General features: G+C 35.2%; 1 protein-coding gene across 2 annotated transcripts in view; it reads left to right on the top strand.

The window, feature by feature from the left end:
- srrm4 (serine/arginine repetitive matrix 4) overlaps positions 1-13,826 on the top strand; it is a 57,743-nt gene that overhangs the window by 37,717 nt on the left and 6,200 nt on the right. Inside the window, exons 3-12 of one of the 2 annotated variants that reach the window (XM_044111955.1) lie at positions 3,134-3,220; positions 4,297-4,377; positions 4,462-4,488; positions 4,734-4,784; positions 6,443-6,529; positions 7,804-7,966; positions 11,318-11,643; positions 12,894-13,040; positions 13,176-13,277; positions 13,394-13,549. In XM_044111955.1, coding sequence (XP_043967890.1) covers positions 3,134-3,220; positions 4,297-4,377; positions 4,462-4,488; positions 4,734-4,784; positions 6,443-6,529; positions 7,804-7,966; positions 11,318-11,643; positions 12,894-13,040; positions 13,176-13,277; positions 13,394-13,549 — 1,227 coding nt within the window. Of the gene's footprint in view, positions 1-3,133; positions 3,221-4,296; positions 4,378-4,461; positions 4,489-4,733; positions 4,785-6,442; positions 6,530-7,803; positions 7,967-11,317; positions 11,644-12,893; positions 13,086-13,175; positions 13,278-13,393; positions 13,550-13,826 lie in introns of both variants that reach the window. The other variant, XM_044111954.1, reaches the window with a different exon arrangement.

Raw genomic sequence — 13,826 nt, 5'->3', positions numbered from 1 at the left:
ATAATAAAGTCAAACTCCAGTTTTTCTGTGTTCTGTTTCCACAGTAAGCCATTTGTTCTGGCAATATTTTAAAGAATATAGCAAACTGGCCAAAACCTTCAAAGCATATTTAATATATGCTTTGGTCTCATTGAGTTAACTTGAATCCTGATCTGTAAGCAATTGCTTTTCTGACCTATCAAGTCAAATACTAAGTAAAAGTAAAAAGTACCCATCCAAGAAATTACTCAAGAGCAATAAAGTATTTGGTAAAAAAGTCTACTCAAGTACTGAGTGACTGATCAAAATATTAATCATTTAATATTTAAAAATATTAAATGATTGACTTATGTCAAAAAATAGACATAAGTGGAAATTTGATATTTTAAGGATGAAAATGACAATAATTCATATAAATAAAAAATAAAATTAGCCAAAAATGTCTGGTGAATTTTTTATTAAAACATGTTTGTTCTTTTTTCAGTGGGTAGAAAATCCAGAAATTTTACTCATGTAAAAGTCGCAATACTTCATAATTAAATTACTCAAGTAAATGTAAAAATGACAGCGTAGTTAGAATACTACTAAAAGTGTTTTTTTAAGTTACTCAAGTTTGTGTAGTTGAGTTAATGTAACCAGTTACTATCCAAATCTGGATATAACTGTGTGTTATCAGATATGATTAGAAAATTGTGCCTGATTTCTTAATCATATCTTGTAAACAAGTGGAACATTTCTATATTTAGTAAAAGAGGTCAGAGAATAGACACTTGAGGAACCTCATTTGTGATTTTTGTTCTGTCAGATTTAGAAGTGCTGAGTCTCGACCAGTCATGAAAGATTTCAACCAGATTAGCACAGTGGTGGGTGAAGAAGTCAGGGAACAGTTTGCACCAAAGAAAAAAAAACTGGAGGCAAATCAGTTAAAGCATTCATTTGTCAAAAACCTTAAGTGGACCTCATTAGACAATAAACCCAGAAACACAATTTCTACTGTATCCCAAGGAAAGTGCGTAGCTTACATATAAAGGCATGTTGAGAAGGTATTTTGATACACTGGGAAAAAACATAAAAATACTCCTTAAGTAAATTCAGCTGAGCTCTCATTTGATGTCCTCAAATCCCAATTTTTATTCACAATTGTTGCGCTGAGTTTCGTTTCCTACATAGCTGGAAAACGACTGTTCTCTTCCTCCCTCCATCTCATCAAGAGAAACCGTTTCTGCTGGCCAGAAGAAATGCAAATGCTCTCTCACTACAAGGCCAGAATGGCCAAAGTGTTAATGAGTGACAAAGCGTTCTCATTATCAGGAGAGGGTACTTGGGCTTGCTGAGTCTAATCAGGTCTAATGCATTTCAGTTCCTAATGCTCCTGAACTGCCGACGACGCCAAGCAGGGCCATTTATTACAACAGGACACTCTTGTGGATCCAGCGAAACTGGCACACAGTTTCCACAGCTCAGTGGTTGCATATTTCCGTTAAGCGTTCACTATGATACAGTATCCAACGCTCCTGTTTAAAATTAGGAAAAAGTGGTATTTTTCTCTTAAAATTGCAAATAAATGGCAGCATCACTCTTGAATGAGCAGTAATAGGATTTTGACAAATCCTGGAAATATGATTATAAAGGCATTTGTTGTTTATTTCACATGGTAATGCCATTTATCATACGCTGTAATCAAAGTACACCAGCTTGTCAATAGCATTGATGAATAGGTGAGCAGACAGACAGATAGACAGACAGACAGATAGATATGTTTGATGCTTCCTTGCAAAGTCATGAAAAACAAGACTGTGACATGGAAGCATATGTGGGGTTTATTTTGTCTTTAAGTCATTTTTGTGGAGATACTGTTTTATGGTTATTTTGCATCTTTAATTTCCTTAATCTGAATTGAGGATCTGCTTGTGTTGTCATGGAAACCCCATAGGAATCTAGAGCTAAAGGGAGAGGAAGATTTTTGTAGGTCTACTGCCAAACGTTTTGGTCCTCTAACCCTCAGGATCCTTTTAAGAAGATTTGAAAGGACCGCCTCACTCATCCATTAAAGATTGATTTTCCTAAACTTTGTTGTGTTTATGATTACTAACTATTTCTCTTCATGTAAAATGGTTAAAATATTAGAGATCAGACATTCAGCAGGTATTTTAGGAGTGTTTATGTTGTTGAGAAGTTTTCATCAGTCAGTCACAGAGAATAAAATCTGTATCATTTTAAAATCATCCCATTTTTTTTGGCAATTTCTCAGGCCTCATTGTCTTGTAATCTCCTTTCTGTTCACATCACCTTTTTGGCTCGCTCACAAACTGCCTTTGCTCCTGTCCTTGAAAGGACCGCACAGTAAGCCTTTGGTGCTTTTTGAAGTCCTTCATCTCTTTTCTCAGATGTCTCACTTCCAGACAGAGGGAAAAGGTGGGCATCTGGAAATTAATCAATCTGACCACAATAAGGAACTTGACAGTTTTCTTTTTCTGTGTAATGATAAATTCAGTCAAAAAAAAAAAGAACAGTCAGGAAGATGAATAACAAGGACTTGAAGGAAAACGTGTGTTCAGGCAGAAGACTGTGCAGTGGTACACATTAAATGTGGAGAGTAGTTTATATGATTAAAATGTTAGAAAAGTGGCACACTCATAAAGAATCTAAAAAGTCCAAGTGAACGTATTTTTTAAAAAGGCAGTCTGCCGAAGGACAGATAAATGGAGATCAATTACAGCCTTAATCTGGACCAAACAGAAACCAAATACAGTTAAGAACTACAGTTTAGAATCTCAGTAAAAGCAGCTGAAACAGGTAAATCATGTTTGAAAAAATCATGGAGTGGGCAAGCAGACAGAAATGAAACAAGCCAGAAAAGTTACCAGCTGAGCAGGGTTTTTTTTTTGTTTTGTTTTTTTCACAATCTTACAATATCCTATTGTAACTGAACAGATCTTTACTTCAGAGGTTTAAAGGCTGCATATCTTGTTTGAACACCCCTGAAGTGGCTCTAATAAATAATAAACAACTGTTTTTTCTTTGAGGATTTATAATTATTTTATAGGTTTGGATTAATCTGCAATACTAGTCTCTGTTGGCTTCTTGGTGCTGAACGTCATCCATCACGTCTCATGAGTGACTGCAGAGGTTTCCTTCTGTTTCGGCCCCACAGACGCTCCTTTGATGGTGTCCTCTCCCCTCGAGCGAAAGGGAAGAAGAAGAAGAAGAGAAAGTCTGAGCGGAAGAGAAAAAGAAGAAGGTGAGTTTTAAAAGTTTGCCAGTTCTGCGATGTTGCAGGCCTTTGGTGTTTGAAACAGCAGAAAACAATGAACATGCAGTAAATCCATGAAACCAAAGATTTGAAAGTATTTATACATTTTAATAATACAATTTTACTGTAATGCATCGAACTAATAATTTTAATTAATTTATAAATGTAGTGACCTGCACTGTGTTGACTCTCTATTTGGACTGAACTGAAATAAATTAATAAATAAATTCTAAAAAAAATTGATTCACTTTAACTTTATCTTTGTAGATTGCACCACAATCATTTGTAATGAAATAAACTGCTGGGACTTCAAATTAGTTTCAATTATTACCTTTAAAGAAACTGCAACAATGTTCAATTTGAATAAAACTGTTTTAACTTAAATGAACAAACTTTAAATTAATTGTCTAATTAACCACAACGACTTACATTCTGCTTAATGAGATTCCACTGGAATTAATTTGAAATAATCAGCATACAATGGACAATGGATTTGGAATTTTGTAGTTCAACAGAACTGGATTATTCATACTTGAACTAGTCTGTTTTTAATAAATTGCATTAGATTGGAATATAATATGATTGAACTAGGACAAAATGTGTTAAATTGCTCTAACTATTGCTCTAAATATTGGAAAGCCATGTTTTCAAAGTAATAGGGAGTTAATTTGAAAACAATTAGTTCAGTTGGATTGTAACTGACTACTGGATTTAAGATAATTTGATAAATTGCATGGAAATCGGGTGCATCTATTAGGAATATTAGGAATAACTATGGTGTCAACAGAACTGCATTGAAATAAACACAAGGGACTGAAATTTGTTCAATATGCCTTTATTTAATCAGATTAAACTGAGTTAAAATCACATCTATTTGAAAATGATTTCACTGAACTCATCTAGATTCCAATGGACACAAATCTAACTCTGTAATGTAAATGAATGGTTTGTTGTAAAATATTGACATTCAAAACAACTTAATGTGAACTGAATTAAACTCAGCTTAATTAAGAAGTATTAGAATTCATGTTTATCTTTCATTAGTACTATTTATTTCTCTTCAGGTCTCCTTCACACAGTCTGTCACCAGTGAGGAAGAAGAAAAAGAAGAAGAAGAAGAGCTCCAAGAAAAGCAAGCGCCATAGGTATTTCTTCTTTATCATTACTGTATTGTTGGTATGGATTTATTTTTTTAAAAGTGACTCAAATCATCTTTCTCTACATTCCAGGTATACCTCTAAGAAGTCAAAACACAGGTATTTTTATGTTTAATATTATCATTAATGTTTGTATTGCCTGTAGTAGTAAAAAAAAAATTATATTTATCTAGAATACGTTTCTGTTTTAAATGTGGTGTGACAATGACATGCAAGCAGGAGGATTACTGGATTTTCACCATAAAGCCTGACTCTTAGTGTATCAGCACGAAGGCAGGCTGACAGTGAAGGCTTTGTCAGTTTTAAACACCTCCGGCTTATTCTGCTCTCCTTGATCCCTCCAGCTCTTCAAGTTTAAAATGTAAGAGGAAGGATGAACGCAAGCACAAGAAAAGGTCAGTCTGGGATTGTTGCATCAGAATCATCTGGAGTATCCTTTCCTTCCTTTCTTCCTTCCTTCCTTCCTTCCTCTGTGGCTTGTCATAGATGTTACAACTATGTAAGGGCACCACAGCTTTGAAATTTTCTTCAAGCTGATAAAAACAAACCCTCACAGAGAAAAATACCAAAGCCACAAAGAGAGTAAAGCAAATATCAAAAGGGGGTAACTGAAGCCAATTTTATGCTGTGAGTTTGCAGTTTCTCCTAATTTGACTTTCAACCAGATCAGTGTTTTGTAGCAGTGCCTTATAAATTAATTTACTTTTTTTTTTCAAGGTAAAACCACAAACATTAATATATTTTACTGGTATTTTATATGATAGAACAAGGATCTTCAACCATTGCAATTCAAATGACCAGTTCAGTTAACTAAAACTTGTTTAGAGCTGCAAATGTGAAAAAATTGTGATTTTAAACTAATATCTACTATATAAAATATGTTATTTTTAAAGAACTTTTTACTTTTTACTTTGGTTAGGTTTGGAAATAAGAGAAAACATGTAAACATTGTAAAAAGAGAATAGCTAATTTGTAAAAATCACATAGTTTTGAACCAAATGACAAAAATAGTTTGAAATTATGCAATTAAACCTTCTGAAAAATCTTCATGTTTAATGTATTTATTCTTAAAAACATTAGTTGGTCTTTTATCATTTTTATCCAGTGTCATAAAGAGTCATTGTGGAAGACCCTCAGAGATATATCAGCTCCAGATCCACATCATGGTGGCATTATTTTAAGATGGAGCGAAAAAATTTTACTGTTTTTGATTTTTTTACAAATAAAAATCTTAAAATGTGGCATTTGTATTTGTCTCCTTGTGTAAACACAGAGCTGTTTGTCTTTACCAACTTTGCACATCTAATCTTTCCCCGACATTTTTTGTGAAACAGCTCAAACCGAGAGAGGCTGAATTAATAGCATCTGTAAACATTTATTTTCTCAGTGGATTAATGTCTGAATTCCCACTAACCATTCCAACATGATTATCCTTTCAAGTAAACTCTTCAAATGTTGCTCAGGCTGAATGTTTTGGGTTATTGTTTTGCTGAAAGGTGAACTTCCACAGCCGAGTCAAATCTTCCTTCACAATCAGCCTGTATTTATTTCCAACCATCTTTCCATCAACTGGAGGAAAATGGTTGTACTAGATTTTATTTAGGGGCATCAAAATAAGGACTCCTTAATTATGAAAGAGGGCTAGTAGCACTGAAAAACAAATCTCAGAATTCTGACCTGATCTTTTGAAATCAAAAATCTAAATTCTGAGAAAAAAGTCAGAATGTGTTTTTCGCTTACCCTCTTCCGTACTAAATACACATATGCCAGACTTTTCAAATGTTTATTTGTAATGAAAAAATGTAAAAAGTACATATAGTTTTCTTTTGTCAAAGTTCGCAGTTGTAACAAAATAAACTGTGAAAAAGATTCCAGGAGTGTTTAAGCTTTTTCATGGCATCGAATTTAATAACTGCTTATTTTAACAGCAGCAACTCCATTTTATCTCCCTACAAGTCCACTTTCTTTTTTGTATCTCTAAACTGTTTCATCTCTGTTTCAACTCTCAGCCCTCGTTTCTCCTCTTTTTCTTTTCTTCTCTGCTCTCCACCAGTTCACGGACTCACTCCTCACGTCGGAGGCGGCACTACAGGAGGTCGGAGTCGTACGCTTCCTCCTCCAGATCCTTCACGGGGGACAGGTAGGGCCCCCTTCCCTCCCTGCAACCCCAACACTTTTTTCTTATCAGCGTGAGGCGTCTTGGTCTCACTGCAGCAGAAACTGATAAGACAGAGGTGACTTCCTCCTGCTCCAGTATAACCAACTCTTATCACGGCCTCACAGAAAATGGCCACAAATTCACTTCTCTGATCAATTCGCTCAGTTAGGATGAAATAGAGTGAACTACTGGGGTTTGGGTGATATGTAAGAGGTTCTGTGGTGTGGCATTTTTTCTGATCACATTTGAGTAATTGCTAGTGGAATCGCTGGATAAAAGTGGTAATTCTTTCACTTTAACCTCAGTTTGATGCAGATTGTTGTATTGTGAATAAGAAGTGCCACCGCAGGTGCACTTCAAACAGTAAATCTGACTAATGATTTCAGGACAAAAACTCAGGGAAGACGGCAGCACCCACACAGAGTACAGTATTTAATAAAAGAGAAAGATAGAGGTTTATAAATTTAATAACATGTTGAGACAAAATAGTGGAAGTGAAAATAGTGTCTTAAATAAGTAGTATGATAATCAGCAGCATTCATCTCTCAGTTCCACATTTACTGAATTTATTTCTCAAATGACAGTAGACAATCATGAACATTTTATATTTAACAAAAGGTTTAACACCCTTTATTGCAGAACTGGGCAGATTTCTATTGTCAGCTCCACTGCCAGGTGATGCAGGCCACATATCCTGCAAGTTAAGCAACGAAATGTTCATTTAAAAGTAAGAAATGTAATGCACACGCAATTTTCCAAGTTAAAGATCCTACATAGTTACATTAGCTTGGATTGTTCTTAGTAGAAGAATATTGAAGTTATTTATAATAAATTAGCTATAAATGTTAAACCATCTTTGACTTTAATTGATGGGATGCTCCAAAAGAAACACTAAACACACCTAGATTTTAAATGAGGTTAAACAAGTTTATTGTTTTCTGAGCTAAAATAATTAGAAAACAAAATCTGTAAAGCTTGGTGGTTACCAACAATTTTTTGGGAAAAATACAATCAAACCTCATACTTTTAAATAAAATCTCACAACTTGTACTTAAAATACAACTGAAACTCTTCTTCTTTATTGGTTGTTTAACACTGGAAATATTTTATGTTCATCCATTTTCTGACTGAACAGTAATTACATTGTGTTTTACCACAAAAACAACTGCAGCTTCACGTATGCTTCATTAACATCGCAGGCATCGCTAACACAATTCTGTGTTGTACAGTCAACTAACCAAAGCATTTCCCCACAGACACCTGCAGAAGTCTGTGGTTCATCAGGCTTTCAGAGCCATGGGAGGGACTGGAGAGGAAACCCGAGCAGCGTTGATCCCCACCGAAGCAAAGTGGAGACATGCATCTAAATCTGTGTGTAAAACGGCTCCTAAATATCGCTCCATCCTCTCAGCGGGCACCGTAAGTACAGTTTCCAAGTTTTACAATGCTGCCGCAGGTTCAAACTTGTTCCTCTGGTTTGGACATGTCAAACTGTTTATGTTTTTTGTTTTCTAAGCTATATTCACATGCATATCTCAAAACAAATTCACTACTTTAAAGTTGCTTTAGATTTCTATGTTTATGGTGCAATTACACAAAGCTGTTTCAGATGTGAATTGCAACCAAGATGTATCTCAAAGCATCACATGTAACAGCTGTTTACCTTTTTATAGAAAAGCTTTTCTACACAGGTGTGAAGCCGAAGTGGTGCGGAGGATAGTAATGATGTTTTACGTTTACTACTGTTCTAAATCACAATGTTCCAGCGGCGTTTAAAGGCAACAGGAGCGGATTTCACAGCCGCACATAAAGATTTCACAGAACTAAAAAAAAAAAAAACAGGCAAATAAACCATGTGGGAAATGCATAAATCTAAGGATATTTATATACCTGTGATATATCAAATGACCAAAACTAGAAATATGAGACAAATTTAAACATTAGAAGGCAGCACAGAAACATAATGGCCATCTGTTTTTCTTTTACAGTGTCACCAACTGCAGATATTCTTTGAGCAAAGTGACTAAAATCTTTGATTTCATAAGTATAGGCTTTTTATCTGTTGATTATCATTATAGTTTGCAAACAAAGGATGTGCTGTAGTAGGTTCAGTCCAGGTCATTTTCATATATTCATTTATTTTTAGTCTAATAGAAGACAGAGCCTCTAAACAGTGAGGCATTCTGGGATTCTCCCTTTATTTTACTGGGGAAAAAAGTAATTGTTAGTCCTTGGTTTTTTTAGTAGGAGATTAAACAGTTTCACAATTATTTGGGTCTTGGTAAAAAGTTTAGTGGTCCAGTTTGAAACACCTCTGACAATACTGAAACTGTTCATTCGTTCAACCTTTTTCAATTCAAACCTAGGTTGTTTTATATGGTTTCTTATCAAATATTTTATTTTTTTTCACCACCTGCGAAGATTCGTCTTTCTTTCTTTGTAATCAGGCCATAGTTATATAACTTCTGGAATTTAACAGCAAAATAAAGTGCTTTTTACTTTTTTCTTAAACTTTACATTTGGTGTTCTCTAACAGTATTCTGATTAAAATTATAAAAATATTACTAGTTTAGACCATGTTTAGTCTATCCTTACCTAAAACTCACAGTGAACAGCTGAAAACTGTTTTGCTGCTTGATGTTGAATTTTCTCAGTGTTCTTTAGAGCCTTATAAAAACAGCTATGTCCTTAAACCAATTGTCTCCTGCTTGGTGAAGCATGAAGCATCTTTAATTTCTCCCCAGCAATCATTAAATTATGCTACGGTAATTGAAAATATGGATGTTTTAATTACACACCAAATGGTTTTAATTGAAATTCAGTAAATTAATTCATTTATCCAATCATGCCAACATTTATTTTATAGTCTTTAAAGGAACTTTGCGAACTGAAGTATACTGGAATACACTGCAGTGATTGTATCTATTTATAAACAATCTACAAGTAGTTAAAAAAAACATATCTAATTAGTTAAATGCATTTGTTTACAGACTCTATAAATGGAAATTATTTTTTTTTTAAATTGGCATTTGTTATCTGAGACAAAAGAACAACTCAGGAATTTTGAAAAGATTCAACATTTTCTTGAAGGCATCTGTGTTGATAGAAGAATGTCTATGTTTAAAATGTGTGAAACCTTTTAGCCCCAAGTGTGAACAGATTGTGTGAAACTCTTAAAGAGAATGCTAGAAGATTTGTTGATGTGTCCCTTGTGGATGCTGTGTTGACTGATGACTGCAAAAACCTTCTGGAGGATAGGGCCCAATAAATGTTTTTTTGTTGTTTTTTTGGACCATCTTTTTGCATCTGTTGTTATTTTGCAATACAGAAAAAAAATCTAGCAGCTGTACCAGGCACTGAATGTGTAAATAGCCTTAAATTAATTGAAGTTTTTTATGGCAGAGACATATAGTCAGTCTGGACGCTTTAGAAAAATACAACATTTGAACAATGTACAATGGGGAAAAAAGTCATATATTTAAGAAATATATAAAGCTTGTTTGTTTTTGAAAATTTTCCTTTTGAAGGCCGACTAGAGTGTCAGTAAAACACGATTGTTCTATTAACTTCCTGCTTCCTGTGACAAAATGGACAAAGAAGTCCATTTCCGTTAGCCACTCTTCAAAATAGGAAAGACAAAAGAACGTACCATTCTGGTAAGGCAGATGTGTATTAATCAGGAAATAGTGACAAGAATCTTTGCAGTAATAAAGAAATAACAGAGAAAAAGAGATTTTTAAGTAAAGGAGATGATGTCATATTGGTGGCCTTTTTTAAAACTCTGGAAACCTTTTTCAAAATCTAGTTTCATGGAAATGTTTTTTTTATTTTTTATTTTTGGCTTTGCGTGTTACATATTCTGAAATTAAAGGTTGTTTTTTTTTTTAATTATTCAATCTGAGATGATGCTACTATTAGAGAAAGTGACGTAATTGAAGGGGTTTTACATGCATTTATGAGGCGTGCCAAATTATTGTGGTGGGCGCTGCATAGCCACCCCCAGAAAACAACAAAACGATGTAAAAACATAAATCTAACTGGCTCTGAGTTTGAAGAGAGGGTTATTGTCTTTTTTAATGCAATTTACGACTCTAATGATGCACTTACGTTGCCCGCTCTTCCCTTTTTTTTTTACACCTTACCTACTTAAGGAGGAAATCTTGATTGGTAAGTCGCTGCTATCTGCAGATTCAGGGATTTACTTGTAGGTCGCTGTAGGCTAAAAATGTATTCTTACAGGAGAGAGAAAAGCAATCATCTGTCCTATTCTGAGGGCTTTCTTAGTTAGACTGGTGGGATCTTTCTTAGTCTGCAATCCTTTTCTTTTCTATATAAAACCCATTTTTGTGATGTTTGTTCAATGTTTTTTAAATGAGGCTTTTCAATGGGGTTATTGTTTACTCTGTTTTCCTCTTCACTGGAGTTAGAGCTGGTAGTTTTTTCGCACAGTTTCTTTTGTTCTTCTCTGCTCTTTTCTTCTCCCTTCCATATAATTGTTTTAGTGCAGATCTTTTTACAAAACAGTTTTCTTGTTGATTTCTTCGACTTTAGTTGAGTTCAAACTTTCTTTCGAGGTTAATCGCATGCTTCAAATTTGCATGATATCTTTCTATTTCAAAGCTTTTTGTCCCAAGAAAAAATAAATCTCTACTGTGCTTTCAATGGAATATGTGCCTTTGGACTAGTGTATTCAGAGTAAATCAAAGCAGGTAGCAGGTTCTGTTCCATGCAAATTGGGGTTTAAGCTGTTGCCTCTTTGTCTGTTCGCAGATTTTGTCGTTGAAGCCTGGAAGCGAGCTTGTAAATGGGAAAGGAGCTCAGGATTTTTCGAGTCACGCCGAAGGTACACGTGACTACGACTCTGGTAACGACACATCCTCACCTCCATCAAGCAAAACTGGTGTTTCTCGAGCAAGTGTCGCTGAAAACCAGAGGAACTGTTGTCAACGTCTTACCTCACCTCCTGAGAAGCAACGCTTTGCTGACAGAGACAACGGCTCCGATTCAGGGAACTCTGTGACAAGCTACGCTTCCTCATGCAAACCGTGCAGGGAACATGGCTTCTCTGCTACCATTTTCAGTGGAAACAGCAAGAGGTGAACATTGTGTATTATTAATCTAAATGTGTCCATTATTATTGGGGAAAAAATATGTTCACAGTCATTTGAAATTTCCAGTTGGGTGCACTTCTTCAGAAATCAACGGCTTTTTCCAGATCTTACAAGGTGCTTTAAAGAATTTACCAGGTATTTTACTAAAACTTAGCAAGTACTTTCCTGGAACTTTTCTCAGCTTTATAAATTATTCTACCAGAACTTAACACTTTCTGTTTTAAAACTACAATGAGCTTTAATAGGATTTAAGAGTTAATTTTCTATAACTTGCTGCAAACTTTCAGAACTAACTTAATATGTTCCTAAACTTTTCTTTATTTTACTGGTAATTTTCCCAAAACCTACCAGATACTTTCCTGGAACTTTCAGATACTTGCCAAAAATGTAGAGTTCAGTTTTCAGAACTTGCAAGTATGTGTATATTTGGAACTTAGTGTATGTTTCTGGCGTTTTCTATATCTGGCTACTTCACTAGCACTTGCCAGATAAGTCAGATAGCTCACATTTTTTTTAAGTGAGGCTCTATTATAAGGCAATCAGGCACTAAATGACTCTCTTTGGGTCCACATTTAGTGCTAATCCAGATTAATTGGTACTTCAGGCTAATGATAAAGGCAGTTCTAAAAATATCGCAGTTGCTTTTTGCAAACAGTATTTTATTAGCCTTTAAACTGTGGGTATTTTTGCATTGTGCAATTATTTCTAATGAGACCAATCATTATTTACATGGGAGGTAAAGGTAAGAGGCTGTGTCATTAATGATCTTCCAGTGTGAAACACTGAGAATGGAACAAGTAAGAAGACTGCATTCAGAGTAACTGTCTGTTAGAAAAGTAATGTGACACAAAACTCAATAAAATATCAGCTAAAATACCACTGCTTTATTTACCATCTTCTTATAAAAGATACTGGAAACACTACATGTTTTGTTCCCTTGTGCTTTACACAGAAAATCATTTGTGTTTTCCAATCTCCATTGTCTGTGTAAATAATCATGGTTTTCTTTGTAAATACACCTCTGATGCAAGCATGACCATAGCTCAAAAACACAAAAATAGTGTTCACATAAAAAGTTATGACAACTGTCTAGACTAGAGTTGTTTACTGGGGGTAGAAATCAAGGTGCAGGTAAGAGAACCTATTACAACCTTTTAATAGAACCTAATTTTAAAACCTCATTTTAACAATTAATCACTCCCTACCCTTAAAAAGTCTTTATGTTTCCTTTGCAGTGGGCAGATAACCTTGGGATGTGAGGAAGAAGTTGTGAGATGCCCAAAGGCAGCTCGATGTGCGCAGAGGAGGAGCAGGTCGTCTAGAAAGCGGCGGAAAGCGCAGTCCTCCTCCAGCAGCAGGAGCAGATCTTCAGGGACTTCCAGGTACTCTGGACGCTATTCTCGAAGCCCTTCACTGTCTTCTTGCAGGTACTTTATCTAATATCGCAATTACACGCTGTCCAGCAGGATTCTACCAGAGATAGTACTTTCAGTATTTGCTCACCTCTCTTGCTGCAGCTCGTACTCTCGTTCCCTGAGTAACTCATCAGATGTGAGGCGAAGAGGCAGCTTGGTCAGCCTGAGCTCCAGAGGAAGCTACTCCAAATACAGTGCTGATAGGTGACTTTTACTAAATGTTTACAGCTGCTAATGTCTCTTTTTAAGCGCTGTACAAAAATAAACCTTCGCTGACCTTGGGTAATTAAATGTTCACACTGTTGAATCTGGTTCTCCAGACTACGAGACAGAAAGCGTCAGTCCAGTTCCAGAGAGACAAATCTGAAGCACATGCATAAGGTTAGTGGAAAGAGACGAAGACGCAAGTCCTACTCTCCTATGAGGAAGAGGAGGAGAGACTCTCCAAGCCATCTGGAAGCACGCCGCATCACAAGGTACAGCTGATTTCAGTCTGTCCTGATCCTTTATTCCTGCACACTTTCATTGCCAAAAAAATCTCATCGTTTTATCAGCTTAGATGGACACGTTACGTGTTTATGCAAACTTTGAAGTTAAATCACATAAAAGAAAAGACAAAAATATAATAACCTGAATCCAAATTATGTTTTAAAAATGAATAAAGTTTTACTGTTGGATATGGCGGCTTTATATTTTGTGTACTTAATCTTCCTTTAGGAAAATATATAGTACAGGTTAAACAAAATATTTCAC

Source organism: Gambusia affinis, linkage group LG03, assembly GCF_019740435.1.
Source record: "Gambusia affinis linkage group LG03, SWU_Gaff_1.0, whole genome shotgun sequence".
Taxonomy (NCBI): domain Eukaryota; kingdom Metazoa; phylum Chordata; class Actinopteri; order Cyprinodontiformes; family Poeciliidae; genus Gambusia; species Gambusia affinis.
This window is presented reverse-complemented; position numbering and strand designations above follow the sequence as displayed.